General features: G+C 36.2%; 1 protein-coding gene across 1 annotated transcript in view; it reads right to left on the reverse strand.

The window, feature by feature from the left end:
- The window catches only part of LOC124721780 (potassium voltage-gated channel subfamily H member 2), an 887,059-nt gene that overhangs the window by 443,105 nt on the left and 417,043 nt on the right, over positions 1 to 26,911 (reverse strand). The window contains exon 3 of the mRNA XM_047246894.1: positions 20,261 to 20,442. Coding sequence (XP_047102850.1) covers positions 20,261 to 20,442 — 182 coding nt within the window. The remainder of the gene's footprint in view (positions 1 to 20,260; positions 20,443 to 26,911) is intronic.

Here is a 26,911-nt window from a genome sequence, read left to right on the forward strand (position 1 = left end):
CTTCCAAGCTGTTATGATCTTGGAAGAACCTCAAACAGCAAAACTTAAAAATTGCTAACTTCTTAATAGCATATGAAACTTGAATCACAAATATATTTGGAAATAATATTTCACATTGTTACATACATATATTACTATAATGTAGAAAATTTCACTCTCTGTTGTCTTAAAAAATTACTAAGCAAAATGAAAAACTGTAATTTCACTTACAATGAATGGCCAAAATTCATAAGGTAGTATTATATTAAATGTGCTGTTAATAGTAAACTGGTTCTCCAACAGCCATTAAAACTGTAGTAAAAGGTCTAAGTGGTTACTCTATTTCAGTGTTGGTATTGTTCTGAAGAGTTACTGATCCAGGTTTCTCTCAAAGGCATCCACAATTGTTCTTGTATAGTTCATTCTGGTAAACTGAGCTTACATGTGTATAATCATCATCCTAAAAATGACAAGCCATAGCCATGAATTCACTGGAGTGTTCATTGAGACACCTGCATGCAACTAAAGAGTAGTGATGCAGCAGTGTCCTGACAAAACATAGACTCTCCATCAGGGTATTCTAATGCCATAAAGGGATGCAGATGGTCTGCATGAATCTCCACAGACCACGCACCTGTCACTGGTCCCTGTAACTGGATAACCGCATCTAATTATGGTCATGTGAACACAACCCACATCATAACTCTGAGACCTCCTGCCCAGACACAACTCTGTTGACATACAGAACCCATAGTTTCATGGAGCATATCCCACACTCTAAGATGTTGATCAGCTCAATACAACTGAAACCAGAAATCAGACTATGCCACATTGTGCCATGGTTGGATGTCCAGGGATTCTGACCACAAGCCAAAGCCAGTCATTGAGCTTTGCACTGATGTGTCAGCAAAGGTTACATGTTGGTCATTGGGCTGCTGAAGCAAAGCATAGCGTCACATTCTGGCCCAGACTGCCATGTCAGCCTCTGCCAAAGGCATCATTTGGATATTGTATGGAGGGGCACAGGGTCAGCACACCATTCTTCCAGCAATTGTTGTTTTTTTTTTTTTTTATCTCAGAGATGCTACTTCTCAATTAGGTAGCTCCTCAATTTGGCCTCAAAAAGTTGAGTGCACCCTGTTTCAGTCCTCCCACCAAGAAAAATCCCTAGCAGTTTGAGAATTAAACACAGGTCCCCTGCACAGCAGTCAGACACACTGAACACTGAGCTGCTGAAGCTTATGGGGTAAATTTGTCTCCACAGAATGTGGACAGAAATGGGTTCCTGATGCCCCACATTCAAATTAACAGATTTCTCTCGCAGTAGACTGCCCATGGCCCTCTAAAGTTCTTTTGAAATGACATGATACCACAAATGTACCCAAAATACTGCTGACCTCAACCTAAATTATTGTGTAATCCTTGATATACAATGATTCATGCATAATGTGGCAATAATCATCCCACATTCAAAATCAGTTAACTCACAATGTGCTGCCATATTCGCTACATACCTGCCTGTAACAAACTTCTCAGGTACTGTATCTACACTCACACCACATGATGGTAACATACATAGAACATCTTCAAAATGGACATTTCCAGTAAATTTTGGCCACTCTGTTTATAATATTGTTTACATACACTCTTTCTGAATACTGCATAATTATTAACTGTTTTTGTTCTGTTATCTCTGATATGGTCTATAATTATAATGAAAAATGTTATACATACACTGTATTTCTTTAACATTTTATACCTATTTACTTTCTTTCCTTTTTTTTTTACTGTGATAAGAAGCTCTAACCACTGAATTGATTTAGAATATAAAATCAGGGAATAGAATTGGCATGAGAATGAGAGATGTAAGTGTTAGACATCCTTGTATCTTCATTTTTTCAGCTGAAATTTGATTTCAATCCAATTTCCCCACCCTAAGACAATCTGAGCATGTTGGGCTCTCAGGGACATCACAGCCTTACACTATGGACAGTGCAGTGGTTTCACAAAAATAATAATTTTGTTTATTTGTTTTCTGGGTAAAGGAATAATTTGTGCACTATTAGTGATATGCAGCAGGCTGGCAAGGTAAGTGTTCTTATTACAGCAGCATAGTAGCTGCCAGTTGAATAATATTACATGAGCCATTTGTTTTCATGCAGTAACGTAAGTATGAACGATAATTTTGTAGAATGAAGGTTCTAACGTAGCAACTATGTTATGTAGTACTGCATAAATATACCCACTCTAATTTGCAATTTTATTTAAAGGCTTCAATAGTAATTTTAATTTTAATTTTAATAATAATAATAATAATAATAATAATATAATGTAAGGGATTCACCTAAATTTAAACCAAAGTAATTTGCACCACCGATAAGGTGATGTGAATTAATATATTTTCATTATTAATCAAAGAAAATGTAATTGAGAGTATGAAGAAGGCAGTAGGCAGGCATATATTGAACAATTGGTATAGAAGGCAATGAGTTATATTGAGTGGGAAGGCGCACTGGTTGATGTGGCCAGATGCAGATGAGAATGCCAGCTGCATGGGAAAATGATAGGTTTCTAGTACCTTCTAGAACAATTTCAGCATAGCAATACCATTCTGGTATCAGAAAGCATGTGGGATTGTGAATGCTGAGGGGAACCCCTCCTCTGTAGAGTTTCAGTGGCAATATTGCAAGACATCGGCATACAGAAAAAAATAGTCCCACTTATTCTTAACCATTCAAGTTAAGAAAAATATATTTTAAATGAAAACTAAAGCACATAATTGAGGACAGGGATTAAGAAAATTATCTCCTCTCTTACTATTTTCTTTCATTAGTTTATAAAATGAGTAATGACGTGATTACTGATTGGTGTGGAAGTATGAATAAACTGGAGGGAAGTGTTACTTTTGACATTGGCACTTTTGCTCTGATAGACTGACCTGTATCTGACCACTCTGATGAAATGCTAACATTATTCGGTCAATAAGTGCTTTTACAGTAAAAATGGTTTTCCAGGCACTGCTCCAAGTGTCTGGAACTGCAGATGAGTAGCGGCAGGTTATTTCGCAATTTGGCATGGCAGTGAAAGCATACACAAGACAGTAATTTTGATTGTGTGATATGAAGTCTCATTGGAACTGTGATGAACTTTAGAACAAAGGCAGAAGAGCTTATCACAATCAAGATGCAGTCTCATCATCATGTGTAAGTGATTTTTTGCATGGCTTGGCGCTGGTGTGAATGTGTGATAGGTCTTCAAGGTTTTATTGTATGCAAAATGGTTGCACAGTCGAGTGCAGTTAAATGAACCTAAATTCATTGTGTAATGTGGTAATGTTCAGGCAAGTGAGTGTTTGTTCAACTTGCATCATTATAAGTCCCGTGTGGCAGTGCAAAATTAATTGTTTGACTCTGAGTGAAACCGGTATCTAAATTCTATGTACGTAAAGAGAATACAGATTGTTCTAGAAGGTGCTAACATATATTGCTTTGTTCTGAAGGACAGAGCCTGATTCATTGTGAAGATAATTTATGAACATAAAAGAGATGTGTCATCATAAGGCACATAAGGGAAGACGTTAGTCTGATACTCTCTTATTTGTGTGCTCTCGGATTAACTGCAGGTGTCAAACATTACTGTAACAGCAATCCCTTGCAGTTGTAACATGTGCTTTATTGGAGGATACTGTGCCACTGAATTATATTTTATTTATCATGGTAGATCTGTGTTCTGATTTGCTGCAACAACCTTTATCATTACAAAATTACTTGGGTGATTTGTTGCTTCCCAAGATTGTTTACAGTGAGTAGCATCAAGAACGAGAGAGCAATACTATCTCTGAGAGCCAAACATCTTCAAGAAATATAAAGGTTGTGGTCTGTGGTGCATATGACACATAACAAATGTTAGGTGGATGTTGGCCCGTAGCGTGCCTGATATAATATGATCTATGAGGCAGCAAGGCTTTCAAATGACTAACCACTAGCACTGATACATTAATAATAGTATGTAACTTATTTTATATCACATTCCAGCATTCAGTTTAGTCATAATGGTAGTCAGATGGAATAAATCTCAGAGTAATAAACTGCTCCACCGACCCTACTAACTTCTAATGTGGTGCGATCAGCTGGCAAATGGAAAAATTTTCATTATGGTGCTGAAGTGTGGAAAAATTTTCAGTGGTGACATGTCAGATGTAACACTGAATGAACCCGGCAATTAAATAAATTAAATAAAAATGGTTAGTGAAATAAATCAGGCAATTTTAAAATTGTACATTATCCACAAGGTAATTAGTAAATATTAAGAATTTGAAGACATTATCAGATTTTTTTTAGTGTGAGCCATTTTTTGAAATCATTTTCTACTGGAAGTAAAGCACGGAGCAGCAGACGGATCTGAGTAGAACACATCGCACACAGTATAATGGGACATGAGCAGAAGCAGTCTTGAGAGATCTGCCATAGGCAACAGCAGGTGGCAGAACATGACATCACAAAAGGTGAGGTGATGCCTGGGGTGCTGCAAGCCTAAGACTCATCATCACTGGCAGGAGGGTAGGGCACCAGAGAAGAGATCTCACACAGCACGGCGGGTAACGTGCATCAACCACTCTGCGAAATCGGCCATTCCATCACAGCCTAGTGGACCGCCGCAAGGCAACATTAATTGATAGAGAACTATTCTCAATTTTCATTATGAGTGAGAAAATGGTGGAGCAAGCAGACAAGGATATGTTCTCATCTGCTGATGAGCTAGGTGAACCCTCCAATAGTTTTAAAGATGTTAAAACCAAACAAGAACCACTTGATGATTGTATTGATGAATTGGCAAATGATATGATGCCAAGTGTAGAGGAAGTGGAGTCTAGCATTAAAATTAATAACTACTTAGAGGAATGGACTCTTGATGATTCAGGTAATTTTATGGCTGAGAGTACTCAAACTCTGGAAAATTCAAATTCTCAAAAGATTTCAGAACAGATACTTGCTAGAGAGGGAAATAATCAACATCTGTCAGTACTAAGTGCCTTGGGCGTTCATATAAGTACAGTAAATGCAAATGTGTAATCCATAAAATCTGACATGGAATCTGTAAAGTTTGAGGTAAATGCCTTGTTAAAAAGTGAGCTCCAGAAGGTAGAAATTAAACCTACTGGTAAAATGACTAAATTGGAAAAGTAATTGGATGTTCATTTTATTGAGCATTCTAAGCAAATGAGAAAGGAATGGGAAACTAAATTTTTGGAAATAGACACTAAAGTAATGGGAGAAGTAACATTTGTTCAGAACGATTGAAAATAATTAATTGTGGAATCTACACCTGCAGCACTGACTCAGTCTAAAGAGCATAAGAGAGAATGCAATGACTTTCAGCAAGTGACCTTTGCTGAACAGGTAGAATACGAGCAAACTGTGGACGAACAAATAGTAACTTTGCGTACTGAAATGAATAAAGAAAATGTACAGATGGTTAAAGGTGCTGTCTCTGAGATGAATAACGTAATTAGTGTGGAATGTAATAATAGGCAATCATTACAGTCAACACAAATTGCTCATAACAAAGTACCTGATAAACAAATATTTAATCTTGCAGAGAAAACCATTAAGTTATTATGTAAAATTGTGCATTTTCCAACCTTTGGAACTGCAGATGCAGCTTTAATTAAGTGTAAGTGCAGGACGTTTGATTATTTTGTTCCAAATGGTAAAGTGCATCCAAAAGTATTTATTCAAAGTTTTGAGAAGGTTTTGTCTGCCATGTGAGAAGCGGAGGAACAAATTGCATTTATAGTAGGATTTTTAAAGGACGATACCATAATATGGGCAAATTGTGTCACAGATTCTTGTAAAATGGTAAAGAAATTTCAGGATAGGTTTTTGAAGAAATACAAGATGATTTGATGACGGATTTTTATGTGGAGAGCCATGTCAGTCACAGTACTGTTTGTTAACAGATTTCTGTGAACGCTAGGGGGCAAGTTAAAATTAACTGAAACAGCCACGCGGGGTAGCTCTGCGATCTGAGGCAACTTATTATGGTTCGTGCGACTTCCCTAGTTGGAGGTTAGAGTCCTCCCTCGGGCATGGATGTGGGTGTTGTCCTTAGCGTAAGTTAGTTGAAGTTACATTACGTGGTGTGCAAGCCTAGGAACCGATAACCTCAGTAGTTTGGTCCCACAGGACCTTATCACAAATTTCCAAAAATTGAAACCAGCCTGGATGTTAAGTCATTCAGTTGTAATCTGGAATGCCTCTTACCATATGATGTACAGGAAGCAATGCTACCAGCACCGTGAGATACCTATGGGAATTATCATCACTATCTTAGTAGAGTAGAGCAATTACAGGTGCAGAACAACAGGCGAGACAGTCAGCTGCTGAGGAAAAGATGATGCGCGTGCAGCCAAGGCGCACATACAGAGGCAGAGGAGGGACTGTCACTCAACCTAATCCACTCACCGCTCATTCAGAGGAACTCACCTCCAATCAACATTTAAAAGATGATGGAAGTTTGCATGTAAGTAAAGGAATTAATTTGATGGAGAAACAGAATTTAGACAGCATTTTTCACCTTTCTGAGTTGTTTAAAGAACCATTAACTGAAGACATGTTCAATGTAGAATCAAGGGATGACACCTTGGGTACGCATAATTTCAGCCATGTCGTCTCCCGATAATGAAGAGCAATGACAAGAAGATTTACAGAAGGGAAGCGCTTGATAATAGTATAATCTGTGAACAGAATTTTGAATTTAATGGCTTATTAATAATTAAAAAGAGGTTAGGGAATTTATTTTTGAAGAAGATGCCAATGAGGAGCCTGAGTTTGTCTCTGAGAGGATTATTAGTGATGAGGAACTTCAAAATTTGGACGTACAAGAAGGGTGGCGTCAGGCACAAAACCTGTGCAACTTACTGCTTCATGATAGGCTGGCCAGTTTTTGTCATTGTTCACCTATTGTTACCAATAATAAAGAGTCAAGGAATTTTTCTGATTTTAGTAGAAGAGAGATAATTAATGATCTTTTGGTGGAAGATGGTGAAAATGATAATGTGATGAATTATGTGAATCCCATTGTTACTGCCCAATTACTAGGTGCCATAGCAGATATTCTTGTAGATAGTGGTTCAGAAGTGTCAGCCCCAGAGAATTCTATGAAGCAATCCCATAGAAATAAAATTTTTCAGTTTTGCCAGTTGCAGGTGTAAAAATTGTAGGTGTGACAGGGAAAGTTGCCAGAGCCATTGAACATGAAGTATGGTTACCCATGTTGCTGAATGAGAAAATATTAGAACATAATTTCTTAGTTATTGAAAATTTGAGCATAAAAATTTTGGTAGGGGCGGATTTTTTAAATGAATTTAAACCCTCAGTGGACTTTGAAGGCAAGACAATGAAGCAGTGAGTGCAAGGATGAGATTTTGTAGTGTCATTTAAAAACCAATTCAAATGTGAAAGGAACAACTCAGGTAGTTTCTTTATCGATCAGTTCCAGGATGATAATGGAGCAAAACATGTAAGCATATATAATGTACAGAAGGAACTTCAACAAAAGAATACTTTGGAAACAAAGAGGATAAGGTAGCTAACAAAGTTTTGTCTAGTAGCCAGAAAGAAGACTTAAAACAGGTGGTAGTGAAATTGCGGGAGGTATTTTTGGAGGCTCCAGGGCGGGTTATGGACTTTGAGTGTAAATTAAATACAAAACCTGATGAGAAGTATGGTGCCAAGGAATATGCTGTACCATTTTCAAAGAGGGAAGCTGTGAAAAAATAGACAGGATGTTGGCTTGGGGAGTTATTGAGCAATACATTAACCCACTGGGAATTGTTCCAAAATGTGACAGGAGCATACATTTGATGTTGGACGTGAGAAGGCTCTGTGATGTAGTAGAAAGAGGAAGTAACTGCGCAGTGCAAGTAGATCAGTTGCTTCAAAAATTTCATGGTGTTAAATTCCTTTCATCTTTAGATGTTACATGGTGGTTTTGGAATATAAGGTTGGCCCCATTTAAATATGTAGGAGATTGGTCTTCCTGTGATTGGTACACAATCTGGCAGTCATGCATCGACAGCTGTCAAATAGTTTTCAGTGTCCTACATGACCATTCATCCCCCACTCTTCCCCATATCCCCATGATCCATAGAATTTCTTAGATTCTGAGAGACTGTAAGGAGAGCCAAGTAGAATTAAGATCTACACGCACAATGAGTTTTTTTTGTAATAGTATATGAATAGTGAGAATGACATTAATGAGTGTTCGCAAAGGTAAGTGGTAGTAACATCGAATAATCAAGTAAAAGATGCTCTGATGTGTGTGAATGTTTCATGATTATTCTTTGAGAATGAGAGTCAAGGGCAGGAAAAAAATATTAAGTTATGATAAGAGCTAAGGTAAGTGACCAGATGTGAAGAGGTGGTACAGCTAAACGGTAAAAGAAATGGCTGTTAACAACAGTTGAAATTAAATGGAAGTGTTAAATAAAGTTGCAGTACAAATGAAGTAAAATGCAGATACGCAAAGATAACAAAGCATTGTTCATGGAGCTATTATAATAAAGTAGCTGCAGACGAATTAAATCGTCAACAAAATGTGAAGTGATAAGAGGCTGGGACAGGCAGTGACCACCAGATATAGTTAGGAATTTTGCAGCAACAAACGTAATGGGAGCGCCTTGCTATTAATTGTTAGGGAAAATTTGGGACCTCTGCCAAAGCACAAGTAGGGTTCAGCTAGCAAGCACAGTTTTTCCATTAGGTTTCCACTGAACAAATTACTATGAGCCAATCTTAATTAAATGACACTATCTGTACAAGAAAGACAAGTATAGTAAAGCCAATGTGAGAGAAATAATATGAGCCTTTACCAACAAGTTTAGCTGAATGTTAAATGGATGTCTTGGTCACAGTAAAGTAAAGAATTTTAACTTTAGAAGATCACACAGTTGTGGCAGAACTGTATTATTCACAGCTTGGAACATGCACAACTGAAACTGAAACAATAGCGTTCATGACAAAGGTATTCCTGACAAAGGCCACAAGAGAATTAAAAATAGGGTTATACAAAACCGAATGGAGGTTTATTTGTGAAAGTTATGACGTAGGTGAGAAGTATCTGTTGGAATTTGGTAAAGTTGAAATAGGATTTAGTAGGTATTTGTGAAAGTTATTGAGAATAGGAAAATATTTGTCTACATCTACATCTACATATATACTCTGCTAGCTGCCAAGCGGTGTGTGGAGGAGAGCACAATTTGTACCAAAGTCATATTTCCCCTCCTCTGTTCCACTCACGGATAGCGCAAGGGAAAAATGATTGTCTGAACACCTCAGTATGAGCTCTAATTTCCTTTATCTTTGAATGGTGATCACTGCATGATTTGAAAGATGGTGGTGATAATATATGCTCTAAATCCTCAGTGAAGATCGGATTTCAGAATTTAGTGAGCAGCTCCTTCCGTTTAGCGCATCATCTATCTGCAACTGTGTCTCACTTCAAACTTTCTATGAGATTTGTAACGCTCTCGCGATGGCTATATGTACCAGTCAGGAATCTTGCCACACTTCTTTGGACCTTCTCAATCTCTTGAATCAGACCCAACTGGTAAGGGTCCCATACAGATGAACAATACTCTAATACTGGATGAGCTAATGCATTGTAAGCAATTTCCTTTGTTGAAGGACTGCATCACTTCAGGATTCTACCAATAAACTGCAATCTAGGGTTCACCTTGCCCATTACTTGTGTAATCTGATCATTCCATTTGAGATCATTTTGAATAATCACACCCAGATACTTGACAGATGTTACCGCTTCCAAAGACTGGACATTTATTTTGTACTCTTCCATTACTGGAGATTTTTGCCTTGTTATATGCAATAGGCTGCACTTAATAATATTGAGAGATAACTGCCAGTAATTACACCGCACATTTGTTTTCTGCAAATTCTCATAGATTCGTTCACAACTTTCATGTGATACTACTTTCCTGTAGATTACAGCATCGTCAGCAAACAGTCTAATGCCACTATCAATACCATCAACCAGATCGTTTATGTAAATCATAAAAAGCATTGGACCTATTACACTGCCCTAGGGCACACCTGAAGTTACGCTTGCTTCTGTTGAAGTCACCCCATTCAGGATGACATACTGCTCTCTGCCTGTTAGAAAACTTTCTATCCAACTGCATATGTCATCAGATAGATCGTAAGTGCACACTTTTTGGAGCAAGTGACAGTGTGGAACTGAGTCAATCACCTTTCATAACTCGAGAAATATGGCATCAACCTGGGAGCCGGTATCTAGAGCCCATTGTATATCATACACAAAGACGGCCAGCTGTGTCTCGCATGACCCCTGTTCCCTAAGACCATGCTGGTTTCTGGAGATGAGCTTCTCAGAGTCCAGAAAGGTCATTATGTCTGAACACAAAATATCTTCCATGATTCTACAACAAATCGATGTCAGTGAAATTGGCCGGTAATTATGTGCATCTGATTTTCTACCCTTTTTATAGATTGCTATGACCTGGGCCTTCTTCCAGTCCTGTGGAACATTCCACTGCTCCAATGATCTCTGATAGATGATGGATAAGGATGGTGCTATATTTGTTGCATAGTCAACATATAATCTTACGAGGATACTGTCTGGGCCAGATGCCTTCCTGGCATCTAAGGATCTTAACTGTTTTACAATCCCAGATACAATAAACACCATGTCAGCCATCCTTGTGTCTGTTTGATAACTGAAAGGGAGAATGGTGCTGCAGTCTTCTACCGTAAACGAGTTTTTGAAAGCTAGGTTTAGAATATCAGCCTTCTAAGGTATGATGTCTGTAAGGTTGATGGGGTATTTATTTAAAGTCTTATTTAGAGACAATTAGTGTTAAGGCCCTAGGTCAAAGGACTGTGGAGATGGACAAATTCCTCCCTTATTAGCAAATAAGGATGAAAAAGGACTGCACCGATGTAAAAATCCCACCCTTGGTAGGAAGTTGTTAGTTGATAAGTGCAAGGAATTATGAGAGTGCAACAGACTTGTGCATTAGTTATAAGGTCCTGAGGTATAAATTTTGAAAACTATCTGCTTGCCACGAAATAAATCAAAAACACAGCAAATGTAGAAAACATGTGAAAACTCAAGGTGGTTAGGAGAAGTACCCAAGTGTGATGAAACTGAGTGAATATTCAACTGTGACATAACATTGAGAAGTATAGATAACTGAGACAAAAAAGGCTCTGAAATGAAGAGAGGCTCCATCATTTAAGGCTCATCACAAACATTGATTGGAAATAGATGTAAGGTTTGAAAAGTATGACTAAGTAGAATTATGGTCTTTCTTATTGCACAGGATGCAAGATTTATAATTTCCTTGATGATTATAATTTGTGGTAAAATATGTTTTAAATGATTTTCTTACTCAAAGGTAAAGGCAATTAATGATGATTTATCGAAAAATGTGTGTGTTCACAAGCTGTAACAGAATTTAATTTTTTGAATCTTCAGTAATAAATATGAATTTTGAAATGACATATAATATTTTCATATTTTGTGTTTAACAATTCTATGTAAGATTGAGAGCAAGTAATTGCAGGGATACTTTTAATATGTTATAAAACCTATTTTAAATAATATCAGTCAGTGATGGTATAAAAAAATCTGATGTGATTATTGAAAAGTGAGAAATTGAATTAATTGATTTAACTGAAATAGTGTGGAATAATTTTTGAATTAACAATGTTTGCTTATATAGTTCCAAATCTTAAAATTTATTGGTTATTGCATTAAATGATTAGAATCTTTTAATACAATGGAGACGCCGCGTAACGTAGCATCTACGTTATGTAGTACGGTAAAAATATACCAACTCTATTTTGAAATTTTATTTAAAGCTTCAATAATAATAATAATAATAATCATAATAATATGCAGAAGGCATAGTCAACACATAATCTTACGGGGATACCGTCTGGGCCAGATGCCTTCCTGGCATCTAAGGATCTTAACTGTTTTACAATCCCAGATACATCATTATAGAAGGCTTTGAGTCATCTCGAGCAGGAAGGCTCACTGGTTGACACGGCCAAATGTAGATGGGAGTACCAGCTGCATCAGAAAACGAGAAGTTTCTAGTACCTTCTAGAACAATTTCAACATAGTAATACCATACGGGATTGTGAAAGCTGATGTGAACATTCCAGCATTCAGTTTAGTCACAATGGTAGTCAGGTGGAATAAATCTCAGAGTAATAAACTGCTCCATCAACCTTACTAACTTTCAAGTTCAGTTTTAATTGTTGTTTGTCTTTCATAATTTGTGTTTCTCTATCAGTGTATACAAATTTTTAAATTTAAGTGCAGCTTCTAATGTATCATGCAGTTCTGAAGACATGAATAGATGAAAATGCAGGAAGTGTGACAGTAGTGACTTGAATTTCGGTTTTACATGTTCTACTGCAGTAAATGGGGACTGAACAAAGTGTGTGATTTGTTTCAAACTCCTAGCTACAGAGAGGAAACTTCCTAATAAAGTGAAATGTTTGGGGTCAAATCATGGTAATTGGTAAACAAATCATGAAAATATTTTTCCCCCATGCAGTTCTTTCATCTTACAAAGTTGCCTACAGTGTAGCAAAGAGCAAGGAACCTCACATCGTAGCGGAGAATCTTATTTTACCAGTTACTCGGGACATGGTATCTACTATAATAAGTTAGTCAGCTGCCCAATCTGTCTTTGTCAGACAGTACTATCAGTCATTGAATATTCAATATCGCAGATGACATTAATGATCAGTTGGTTCAGAAAATTCAAAGATAATGGTGATTTGTATACTGAGTCGGATGAAGCTACAGATCACCACAATGATGTGCATCTAATTTGTTACATATGGTTTATACATTATTATAAATTTCTTGAAGATCCTATTTTCTGCAGGAAAATAAGTCCTGGTTCAAATGAAACATACCTCTTTGGAACAATATACTATTTTACGTACAAAAACAACATTAATTGGGAAAATTATGTAGGCATGTGTAGAGATGAAAGTCATAGTATCACTTGCTGTTATACCTGATTGCAAGCTCTGATCCATAAAGAGGCATCTCATGCTACTTGGGCACACTATCTTATTCACTGAGTAGCATGACCTCTGTCCTTTATGAGGTTCTTCAATCAGTGACTGAAGTGGTTAATATCTTTGAAATTCAAGCACTGAACTCAATATGTTTTCATCAAATGGCATTGCTATGAGAGCTGTACACATTCCCCTAAATTTTTACAGTAACTCTCACTGCCTCTCATGTAGAGATATCTTGAAAAGTGTATACAAATTCAGGAATGAACTTCGCTTTTACCTTGCTCAAGAGAAACATTTGAGTTCCGAGAAGTTAGTAGAAGTGACTTTATTTTGAAGCTGGCTTATTTTTTTGGCTTTAAGAAACTCAATTCACAAACGTATCCCTTGAAGATAATGACATCAGCATTCTGCAACTGTCAGACAATATTGCAGCCTTCAGAAAGCAACTACTATTGTGGAAAAAAAATAGGCAATAAAGATATACATTTTCCCTGCTCTTCAAATAGTTTTAATGACTTGTTTTTGGGTAAAAAATTGAAGCCTATGTTTTTATGTTATTTAACTGAACAAAGGGAGTACTTTGTTATGTGTTTTCCAGAAGAAGTTGAACAACACAACTAGATCAAAGATATTTTCAGTACAGAACTTGCATGAACACTTACCACTGAAGAGCAAGAGCAATTTATTGATATTTCTTCAGACTCAACATGAAATCTGACTTCATTTGCTCATCAATGCTTGAGTTATGAAGGTTTGTGAAGCAAGAATATGTGCAAGTAGGTAAAAAGTCTCTACAAGTACATTTTGCAACATCCTACTTATGTGAAGTAGGTTACTCAGCATTGGAAGTCATCAGCACAAAAAATATATTATACATGAATGCAAGGAAAGAGAAGAAAGAGAGGAAGATTAGAGTTCTCAGTTCTTATGGGAGTGCAGTGATTATAGCTGGCACATAAGCTCGGTTTATGAAAGGGTGGGGAAGGAAATTGGCTGTTCCTTTTCCAAAGGAATTGTCCTGGCATTTGCCTGGAGTGATTTCAGGAAATTATGGAAAACCTATGACTGGATGGCCATATGGGGATTTAAACCACTGTCTTACCAAATCAGAGTCCATGTGCTAACCACCACACCATCTCACTCAGTGTGGAGAAAGAGATGTGAATCACAATTTCCAATCTTGGGCCAAGATTGAAAGAGCTGATGATGAAGCAGGGAATTCATCATTGGCATTGATTTTGTTGAAAGACTAAGATTTAATGACATTAAAAGCTGATTAAAAACTCTAAAAGTTAGAATAACACTGTCCTAAGATATTGTGCCCATATGTACTGACATTATTACAAACAATGAAATCATTTTATAGTGAAGTTGTACAATAAGCTCAAACAGCAATGATATGTTTGTACATCTCACAAGTAATAGAGATAGTAGCACAACACAGAGTAGAATACAACATATGACAGTGAATATTCAACTTTAGAAAATAATTGATGTTTTCTTAAAAAAAAAATTAATTGGAGGCCAGACAGCAAATGTACAAAAAATTAAATCAGCATCACTGCTATGGATGAGGAATGTAATGAATGTAAACAATAAAAAAATCAATAAATGTAGGTGAATAACAGTGTTATGTGAAGTGATGGTGGAGGGAGAGGGGGGAGGGGGGGAGGAAAGGAAAGGGAAGATACTGATGATATCAGCTGGATCAGGAATTTATGTGGAATCAGCAGCGATGAGTGAAAATGTGTGTTGGACCAGGACACGAACCTGGGACCTCCTGCTTACTAGGCAGTTGTGTGAAGAACTGGGCTACCCAGCCACAGTGTTAATCAAAAATGCACAGACTACCTCAGCACATGCTTCGATCAACCCACATTCCCATCTAGCCTCACCACTTATCTGCAGTCCCCATCCATGTCCTCCATGTTCACTAATTTTAGACTCCCACTGCAGACTGAACGTAAATGTGCATTTGCACTGATGGTTGTGGATTCATAGCCCATCAAGGCATATCAATTTTATGAATCGGTGGTATATGTTTCTTTGGACATGTCTGAAAAGACAGACACAATGCATTCATATCATGCAAATAACAGTACAGTTTATAAAATGGTATTTATCCAATAGAGGAAGTAAATACTGCTGAAGCACTCAGGTGTTTTATTAGATTTTTCACCTGAGCTTCTTTACAATATACAAACTTTCGGATACAGAGTAATCAACGATCATAAGGAAAGACCACTTGGTATACTAGAAAAATGAGATGAAAATATCAAATATTAAGTTAAATCGCTGAACAACAAGAGAAAATAATATGAAATGACCAACAAACAATGAAATTAGAAGTAGTGAGAAAGAGGACAAGTTACTATTTATTTGGAAGCACTCTTTAAATTTATAGGGTGATATTACTTGCCTATCAGAATTTTTGTAGCAATAAATCATTAAAATATCAGATAAGTCAAATAAATCCTGATATCACATAAAACCTATTTAATGAATGATAACATTTTGCACATATATCAAGACAGAAGTAACTGCTCTAAAATTAAGAAAAGTGCCATGCTCAAGATGAATAAAGAAAAGATAATTTAGAGAAGGTAAGCAGAAAGAAGAGACAGTGCATGATTTAGAATAAAGAACTGTATAACTGAATGTTTAAACATATGCAGTAATGAACAGGAGAAATGGAAATTCATCAAACTGATGTCTATTCTCCCAAAACAATATATTTGCCAGTTCTATATAAAAGCAACTATCGATTCATTAAATTCTGGTGAAACTAAAACTGTAGTGTCTCACTGCATGCTTTTAAAAATATCCTCATCCATTTCCAGGTGTAATGTACTGTACATCATCATTAACAATTTAATTTGTGCAATATTTTAAAATCCTGAATGAAATACAAACTAAGATGTGAGATTAGGAAAAAATTCAACAAAATGTACACACACACACACACACACACACACACACTGAAGTGATATGGAAGGGTGTGCTAGAATCAGGGAGGACAGCATGGGACACAGTAGGAGGAGGTGAAAACTTCAGAGGTTAGCAATATCAGAGGAATTTTAATTCATCAACTGCCAAAGCTAGACTGAATAACTCTTATTGTACAAGGATTGATTTTGTTTAAATCAATGAAAATTAAAGACTTGTTTCATGAAAGTGTGTGTTAGCAACCATTGTATAGTTGTGATGCATGAGAATTTGTGACATTTGCCTACAGAGTGAATCTGATCTTACATAAAACAGCGTTTTTATTGAGTTTTCCCACAGCTCACAAGTGTCTCACACATACTTTCAGCTTCTGCAGTTAATGTCCATATGTTATTTACTTTTTTAATGTTAAATCATATATAATTTGTTTCAAAATTAATTTAGATGTGCTTTTAGTATGTTGAAAATCAATTTGAACTACTCGGATGTGTCACATTAATTATGGTAGTTTCAAAAGTGTATCACATATATTAGAAATACTTTGTTTAGATATTATGCATATTATCCATTCATTGCTTAATGCTTCTACATTAAGCAGTTTCCCCATCATACATTTGAACAACCAACTTGTCCATTTCACAACACTGTTACAACTGCCACTACTGTATGCTATATACAGTGATCTATATCAGAAGCTAAATTGAAACTAAGACTATCCTCATCAGCAGAAAGTTCATTATTTGCCAGATACTTTTCAAGTATTGTCCTGAATTTTATAAAGTGATGATCATAGATATATTCTGACAGTACAGGAACTGCCAAGAAATCATATTTCAAACTCAACAAATGCTATCGTTGTACTGGAAGTGATGGTCAAGGTCTTTCTCCAAAAGGAACTGTCACAACTATTCAAACAGGCACATGGCACCACATTAACTTTGAAGAATGCATGCATTCTAGAAGCGTTATTAACTATTTTTGGGGAAGTTTTCACAAAATGAGAAAAAAGCATAGACATGAACACTGTCAGAGGGAAAAAGCCCACAGAACTTATTTAAAATTAATTATGGTCACAAAAGTCTTTATTTCCACTTTCAAGTTTTTAGTTTGTGTCATAACTCAAATTTAAATACTTAACACAATTTTTTTGTGATACTGTCTGTTCACGATCTTTTGTTGTTCTATCTCTCTTTCCTTATAAATACATCAAGATAATAGTCATATTATCCCCTAATTTTTCTCCTGTTTTGGAATAAACATTGTTGACTGCTACTTACAAAGCATTCTACAAATAATTTTTTGGATAATACTATCACAAATTGAAACAGTCCATCAGTTGAAGCAAGCAACCTTACAAATAAATTTAAGAGCCAATGAAATAAAGTATTCTGGAGCACTTGTGCAGAATGAGACACAATGAACATTATGTTAATGTTATTCTGCAGTACAGGTATATTTTTGAGTATAGAACTAAAAAATGTGGCCAATACTGTAAGACAGAACATATGGATACCTGTACTTCATTGAATAACAACTGTAAATTTGTATCTAGAAGAAACCTATGTGGAAATATATAGATTTCTAGCATCTCCCAAGCACTTCTAAGTGAACCATCAAAAGTATGAATGAACCTTTCCAGAATGCCCTGTAAGTTTCGTTCATAATATACAAGTGATTTGAGCAGGCTAGGGATTCAAATAATTCAGAACAAACAGTTGAGTTTGAACATTTGTACTCTTATATATACATGTTTCCTCATGGAACATCCAGCCATTTTGGAAGAATGTAATCCAGTAAAGGTCAGAAATGGCAGCTAAACAACCATTCATAGTAGTCATTATGAACTGAGCTGTAAAGGTAGATCAACTAGTGTCATTAATCCCCTAAGATAAAACTGCAAACATGTACAAAATGGCTTGACTGCACCACTCTGCATAGTGCATTTCACAAACAGGTGTAATGGTCTCACGTAGTCTTTTACAATCAATTCAATGCAGTTATATTGTGAATCAGCTGCTGAATCTACATAGATGTTTGTGAACACCTTCATGTTCTGTTGCATTCACACATGATAGCTACTACAGTAGATAATGCTGCATTAGTTAAAGTAGCTTGCCATCTTTGTTGGTCAAATTTATAATTGATCACATTTAATGCAATCTATAATGTAAGTAGAACAAGACTGAATATGATCATAAAATAACCATGCATGATAATTTCACAGTCCCTGACATTTGATGGAACATCTCTCTATCTGAAAGCCATTATGAAGCTCTGTTCATTTTTTGATCTAAGTTCCACAGCTGCACCAGCTTTACTATTTCTATTTTATTAATTTTGGGACTGCAGCCTCCTTCTGAAGTACTCAGTCTTGTAAGCTGTCAAGCTGGAACCTAACAAAGAATGAAATATAAATGAGTAAAATACCAACAACACAGTGTAGCTGTGGAACTGATATTTCCAGAAAAATATATTCATCCATGTATCCACAAATAAAATTCTCCTTCAAAAATAATGTATAAAATTCTTTGTGTACATTCACTAGTTAGAAACAAAAAGATGAGATTGGTGCATTTACATGTAATTGAATTGTGTAGCCTACTCACTTGATCATGCCAATTTGACATAACAGTACTATGACTTTTGTATGTTACTGCACACTGCTTACTGCAGGATGAGAGGGTGCCCAGAGAATAAGAAATTTACTTTTGAATGTAAGAGTTAAAAATATTGTTTTTGCAAGCTGAAAAAAAAAGATTAACAGAGTAGTTGTAAAAGCCATGTAATCTCTCACATTTGTGCATGATGCAGTACATAGCTAACATCCCAGTTGTTCTTCGCTGAATTAAGAAACTCATATGTTTAGACATGTATGTTTAAGAACTATAATCTAGTGCTATATCATCAAAATCAAAAGAAAGATGTATAGCACATATGACAATTCATGATAACATGAACCTTTAACAAAGTCTGCCAGAACTACATACCTTTCAGGCATGATGGGGACCACACACACACACACACACACACACACACACACACACACACACACACACACACACACACACACACAATGTTTTTTTCTGCTTGTGGTGGAAGAAATAATACATTTGCTCCCACTAAAATGTATTCCTGCTTGCTATTACGTCAGTCTCAACAACAGTAGCCACAGAAAGTGGAATCAATGGATTCCAGAACAAATGACACCTCTTGCAACAGGCTACACAACGTAACAACCATTGGACAGTGACAGTGTAGTCATCAGTAAAAGTACCATACACTGTGACCAGAGAACCAACATTTGCTCAGGCAGCTTAATAACAGAGACGAGGAAGTAATGAGCTTACTACAGAAAAGAAAAATATATTTGCAATTTCAGTCCATTGGGCTATAATTGTGGACTCTTTGTTTAAGGTGGTTATAAATACCAGTTATAGAGAACTTTCCTGATTTGAGCATCAGTCTTTAATAATAATAAATGAGGCATAAATAGCTTCTGTTATCTTTATGATGTCTGAAGATGGTTAATAAATATCAGATAATAATAGTAAATAAGTAAATCATTGCAAGATAGTGATAGTTATAAGATATTTTAATGGATGTTTATATAAATTCAGCTTCATTATGTAGTATCTCTTATTTACTCCTCTGATATTCAATTGCGCACACGTAGGAGATAATGTCCTCCAGGTCTGTGAAACGACTGAAGGGTTCATTATATATTTAAAAAAAATTGTTCTGCTTATTTCTGCTACCACAGTTCACTATCTCAAGTAAGATTAATTTTTCTTAAAGGCACTGTTATTCAGATTTAAGTAGCCAGTTTTCTCACATAACATTTAATTCATTAAACTGATATATGTCTGCAACAACTATAAACATAATTTCTTATGAAATTACAGTGATCATTTTTAATAAAACAGTTCATATCACTGTAATGTAAAATACATAAGTAGTTTTGGTTACTGAACATGTACCAATATGAATTGCTAGTTACCGACTACCTGTCGTGCACGATTATGATTTAACCAAATCAGTTACAGACATTAAACTGCAATTATTTGGACTGTTTTAATGAAATTCTTTATCAAAGTGCCCACAAAATAACAAAGAGAAGCTGTAACAAATACTTGGAAATGAAAGAATAGTTTGCAAGACTGTCTCACTCCCTCAGAGTCACTAATTCAGAAATTATTTTAATACATACATCTTACCATGCAGCAAATAAAGAGCACAGAAAAAGGGTTTACCTCATCAGTGTCTGAGTTGAAAAGAAGAAGATCAAAAGGAATAGCAGCCACCAAGTCTATTACAAACCAGCCTTTCAGGTAATGCACTGCAATCTTCCCTGGATGAGATACTACCTCTTCATTGCTGTTCACATATGTTGTGCGGAAATTTATAAGTATGTCTATGATGAATGTTACATCAACTGAAAAAGATTAAAATGTTGTTCTCTTAACATAATTGTATAAAGTAATCCACAAAAGTACAAGTAAAGAGTACAAAAGTCTAGCGGGACAAAGAATCCTTTTTCAGGAATCTGTGCAGACAATGAAATGATCATTTTTAGCATCCACAAAACTGATGAGCTACATATTTCCTCAGTTAGGTGATAAATCTGCTACATAATTTTCCAAAACAGATGAAAAGAATAAAAATAGATCTAGCACATAAGTTACTTACAAAAACACCATCATTTTCCTTGGATCTCAATATAGGGGAGAAAATTTAGGAATATGGAAATACAAGGGGTAATCAAAAAGTTTCCATTAGAAAGCCATATAGTCCATAATCAATATGCCAGCCAGGCAAAATTGCCATCAGCATTGAAGCAATCATCTCACCAATGCACCAGGTTGAGGATACCCATTTGGTAACTGTGTGTTGTAAAGAATAACACCATACTGGCCCTTTTTCAACACACTGGTATTAATGTTGGCTCAGTTCACATTTCTGCATTTACCATCTATGTCAGAAAGACATGAATGCCACACTACACCCTTGCCTACTTGAAGTGCTTAAATAACCACTTCAGAGTTGTGCTACATTGCATATACGCTGCAGCAATGCCCTCAAAAGGAAACTCTTTGATCACCCCTTATAATAAAAAAAATTGAAAAAAAGAATGGTTAAATGATTTGCCCAAAACCAAGAAAAAATATATTAGAGAAACATTTGCTGTGCATTCAAATGATGCTCAAAATAATCTACAGTAAGTAGATGAGATTCCCATATGTTAGTGAAGTATGAGGTCACTGGGTGACATTCCACCAGACAATTTACCTCTACTACCCTTTAAAATCCTAAGACTCTAATTTACACACTCATCTTTAAATTCTAAATCTCCCCTCATTTGCTGTACATGATTTTGAGCATAATTCAAAAGTGAATCAAATGTTTGCATGATCTAACTTATTTCTTAATTTTAGATACGTCATTTCACAAAACATTTTTCCTTTTACCAATTTTTTTTGCATGTTCTGTTCAGAAAGCATGAAATACAATATATTTCAATATTGATTGGTATTCTATTATTGTGAAGAGTAAATAGGTTAAGAGAAAGTAGAGACATTTCAATTTACCCAGTAATTTAATATTTTTAGACACTTCATTTACATAGCTAGCAGCAGCTGTTGTGGAAATATTTCAGTTTTCCCTCAAATCATTAATTAAATTTTTCTTAATTACCATGATTACTTTTGAGCAATTACATGTTTTTGCAGAACTAGACCTCTCACACTGGTCACTTTAATACCCCATTTGTTCATATCCTATTCTTCGCTTTGTTATGAAAATTTGGACAAAAATACATTGCTTAATTTCTAGTGAGTCTTGTTTTCAATCCACTCAAATATTTGACCTCAAGGAATATATAAAAAGGGCAGAAATTATGTGTGGTACTTATTAACATCAGTGCTTAACTTACCCTAGACTTGAAATGCTTGGCAAGTGTCTTATTTTCTTTTACATTTTTTAGTAAGCTGCATATACAAAACAAGGTTGCTACATTAATAAAAAGTAATTTTTCATTTGTATTGTTCTGTTAGATGACACAGTGTGTGTTCTGCATAAGTATATAAAACATGAATACAATAGTGATTTTCAGTGACAAAATAGCTACTCATGCAACTACAAATACTTACTTTACAGCAACACTACAGTAAATTAAAACAAATATATCACTGATTTGATTTTATTCACTTGTTAATTGGTCTTTTCTATAAACAGGTACAGTGAGATAGTTTACAAGTGATGAGAATAATTTAGTGTGAACATGTTTCAAATTAGATGTTGGTTAAGTGAAATATAATAATAAAATAATATTCATACGGTGGAAAGTCCAGGTTGAAATATCAACAATTATGAATGGATAGAGAGCTACTCACCACGAAGATGACACACTGAGTCGGAGAAAGGCATGACAAAAAGACTGTTACACATAAGTCTACAGCCAAAACCTCACGAAAAGAAAAACGCACACACATTCACACAAGCAAGTGTGCTCATGGCGCACCCCCCCCCCCCCCCCCCCCCCCCACACACACACACACACACACACACACACACATGATGATTGCTTCAGCCAGAATGCAGCAGAAACACACTGAATGGGAGCAACAATCTGGAGTGTCCCTTCATCACACAAGACAACCCTGGACTGCTGGAACAACTGAACCACAACCTTCGTCACTGCTATGATTATATATTGTCATGGTCTGAAATTAGGGACTCCTATCCCAGACCTTCCCCCCGCTCCTAAAGTAGTGTTCCATTGTCCACACAACCTCCACAACATCTTAGTCCACCCTTGCACCACTCCCATCCCAACTCCTTGCCACAGGGATCATATCTCTGAGGAACACCCAGGTGCAAGATCTGCCAAATCCACCCACCCAGTGTTTCCTATTCCAGTCCTGTCATAGGCATATCCTACCTCATCAGAGGCTGGGCCACCTGTGAAAGCAACCAAGTCATAGACTAGCTCTGCTGCAACCATTGCTCAGCTTTTTACATTGGTATGACTATCAACCAGCTGTCCATCAGAATGAATGTTCATGTCAAATTGTGACAAAGAGCAAAGTGGACCACCCTGTGGTACAATATGCAGCTATTCATAACATGCCTGATTTCAATGGCTGCTTCACAGCCCAGGCAACAGGGATTCTCCCCTCCACCACCAGCTCTTCTAAGTTGTATAAATGGGAGTAATTTTCACAACACACTCTTTGCTCTAAAATCCTCCCATCCTCAACCTGTGGTACCCTACTGTCCTCACAACTGCCAACTGCCACTCAGTTGTTTTTGCCCCCTCTGTACTGCCAGCCCCTCACATTTCACGCTGCCTCCACTCACCCTCACTGTGTGCTGCTGTTTGCTGGCACACCCATTGATCTTTTCTCTGCCTCTGACCCTCTCCTTTCTGCTTGCCATTTTCCCACCTCTCTCCCTTCTCCACAATGTCATGATGTTGTTCCTGGCAGCCATGTCCTGCCACCTCTAGTCCCTCAATGTGCCACCAGGCAATGTTGTTTCCTGTTCCCCCATCCATACCCTGCCATCACTCTCCCTTCCCTGCTCCACTCCGGATTGCTGCTCCTGTCTGACGTATTTCTGTTGCATTCTATCTGGAGCAGCCATAGAGAGCAGTCATGTGTATGTGAGGTGTGCCAGTTTGTGTGAATGTGTGTTTTACTTTCAAAGGAATACTATGGATGAAAGCTTATATGTAACAAGTCTTTTTGTCATGCCTGTCTGCAACTCAACATGTCATGTTTTGGTGAGTAGCCATCTATCCTTTCACAGTGTTAAAACAATACTCAGTTTTTTCCAGTAAATAGCCACATACAATTCACACTTATTGCAAGTTTTAAGAGTTTCTGTGAAATTCATAAATAATATTGCTCTCTTGTAGAGCAGAGGTTCATTTTGCTTCAGTTTGGTTTGTGCAAAGTAAGTACACTGTTTTCATTTTCACCTTATATTAATTTACAAATAGCTTTATTTTTACATATTGCATATCTGCAGTTACCTGTATAAAATACTGACTTTGACGATTCCCTAAATGCTTAAATCTGATGTCTTTTACATACGTGGCAGTCAAAAAAATATTTTAGCATTTGCAGGAGGAAGTTGGTGACTGAAATTTGGTGAAAATGATTCCACTGCAATGAAAACTGTATTTGTTTTAAGGATTGTCATCACAATTCACTTGGCAAATTTGTGAAACACACTCCCCCATTTCATGATAATCCAAAACTGGCTGCTCTTCTTTGAACTTTTTCAGTGCTACCCACCAATTCTATTTATTAAGGATTTCATATAGAGGAGCAACACTCCAGAAGTGGATGGGCAAGCACAGTTAGGCAGCCTCTTTGATAGATCTGTTGCATCTCCAAGTTGCAATGCACACAGAAGTGTTGTGGTGTTGTTTCAAGCCACCTCCATTCCAGCAAATGAAACAGAGCACAGAGGTGGCATGGTGGGAATGTGCAACTTTGTGGTCTGCACTATGTCAATTTGTAGCCACAAGCAGCACGTTGAAGTGAGACATGATGGAGATTTTCAAGTGTGACGCTGCTGTCTTCATAAATTTGAAGTGTCAAAATGTGAGACGATTTTGAGTTAAAATAAAATGAAATATATAGAAAAGTATTCTCAGTTGTATGATCATAATCATGCAAACTATTGCAATTGTAGTATGCAAGGCAGAGCATGGGAGAACATTGCTGGAGAACTAAATGAAATGAAGCATCATACTCTGATTGCAACATCTATCCTGAAATGGAATGGGAGGGCATTCTATGAAGTATGTGTGGAGATACTCTCATATACTGTGGAGTTGTCTCATGTGGTTGCATTTAAGTGGTTATTTGGTTTCCTATTGTGGTGGTAGTGGTAGTGGTAGTAGTAGTAGTAGTAGTAGTAGTAGTAGCAGCAGCAGCAACAGTAGTAGTACTTTTCTTCATCCATGGAGTTTTTTACAAGGATATGGGGCATATCTTGGTATTAGAGATTAAGAACAACAAAATTAAAGTAATTCACATATATGGACATTTATATACTTAAAGGTCTAGTATGACAAGAATGTGAAAGGTAGCTAACCATGGCCTTATAATAGGAACCATCCTGACATTTACCTGAAGCAATTTAGCAAAACTATAGAAAACATTAATCAGAATGGCTGAATGAAGATCAGAGCTTCCACCCCCTCAATGCTATTTAAAATAGTGTTGGTTCATTTGGTTTATCCCTAAACTAAATACTGTTTTACAAAGAAGTTATTTAATAATGCAGAAGGTCAATGCTATAATTTTCGTCCATTTCTCACTCCTAATCACTGCACACATTACATACACTATACATACAGTGCTTCATAACATTACACACACTATTTGCTGACCATTTTGTGTATTGTAGCGCAACTTCCCAATCACTATCCTGAAAAGCTGAGTTACTGTCCCTCTATAACGAGTGAGATGTCACATTCATAAAGAGGATAAGGTATTAGTATTTATTATATATTGCATAGCTTTGGTAGGAGGTTTCTCCTGAAGGGAAAAAAAAGGGAAAAATATAGTGTGAAAGTGTTATGCAGAATGACAAATGTTTTACCATCATTATTATTATTATTTGTTTGTGTTACATTTTTTACGAATCCCGTGGTTTGTGTTGTCTAAGTAATCCTTCAGTGTATAGAATGTGTTGTTTAACAGAGACTGCATTTTAAATAAGTTTATTTCAGCACTTTTTTTAATTTCATTTTGAAATTCATTGTACAGTTTTATTCCTAGGCAGAAAATTGTGTTTTCAGTTTTATGTTTATTCTTTTTCAGTGAATGTAAGTGCAGGCTGGATCTTGTTCCATGGTCATGGACAGAGCTGTTTGTGCACTAATTATCAATGTTATTTTCAATGTGTACAATTGATCAGTAAATATACTCACACTGTGCTGTTCAAATCCTTAGTTTGTTGAACAGATCTTTACAATGAGGTCAACTAATATTTTCAGTTATTATTCTTATCACTCTTTTCTACATTTTGAAAACTGTGTTCATATTTTGTGCATTTGTTCCACAGAAAAGAATACCATAGCTAAGAACTGAGTGTAAATATGAATAGTATGTAACTGAAAGACACTGGCTATTATGTACTGATGACAGGACTGAGTGCATAACATGTTGCTGCCATTATGTTTACAAGTATCTTTGTGTGTACACACCACTTTGACTGTGAGTCAATGTTCATTCCTAGGAATTTTCCATTTGTTAGAAGTCTGCAGAGATGTCATCTACATTTAAGTGCCATTTTTCCAGTTCATTCCAGTTCAGTCTGAAATTTATGGCATCAGTTGTCTTTTTATTCAATGTCATTTTATTGCTTATTGACCAATTGTAAACTACTTGGAGCATTCCATTTGCTTTGTCTACAAAGAGTTATCTTGTTTTCTCCACAACTATAATAATGCTGTCATCAGCAAAGAGTAATACTACTGGTAAAGTCATTGATGTACATCGGCATCAGCATTGGACATAATACGATACCCCGATGAAATCGTATACTAATGTGTTTTGGTTCTGATATGTGTTTTACTAAAAGTTTAGACTTATTGAAGGTATATCAAACCCCTACTCTTTGTATATTTGCTAGGTATGATCGGAACCAGTCCTTAGATACACCTTTTATTCCTAATGCTTCCAGCTTACTTAGTAGAATCTTATGGTCAACAGCATTAAAGGCCTTATAAAGATCTAAAAATATGCCTGTGACACATTCATCTTTATCAAGGACATCAAATACCACTTTTTTGAATTCTATTCTGGCACTTTCCACACTTCTAATCACTTCGGAACTCAAACTGTGCTTCACGTAAAATATTTTATTTATAAAAGTAATTCATG

Source organism: Schistocerca piceifrons, chromosome X (assembly GCF_021461385.2).
Source record: "Schistocerca piceifrons isolate TAMUIC-IGC-003096 chromosome X, iqSchPice1.1, whole genome shotgun sequence".
Lineage (NCBI taxonomy): Eukaryota > Metazoa > Arthropoda > Insecta > Orthoptera > Acrididae > Schistocerca > Schistocerca piceifrons.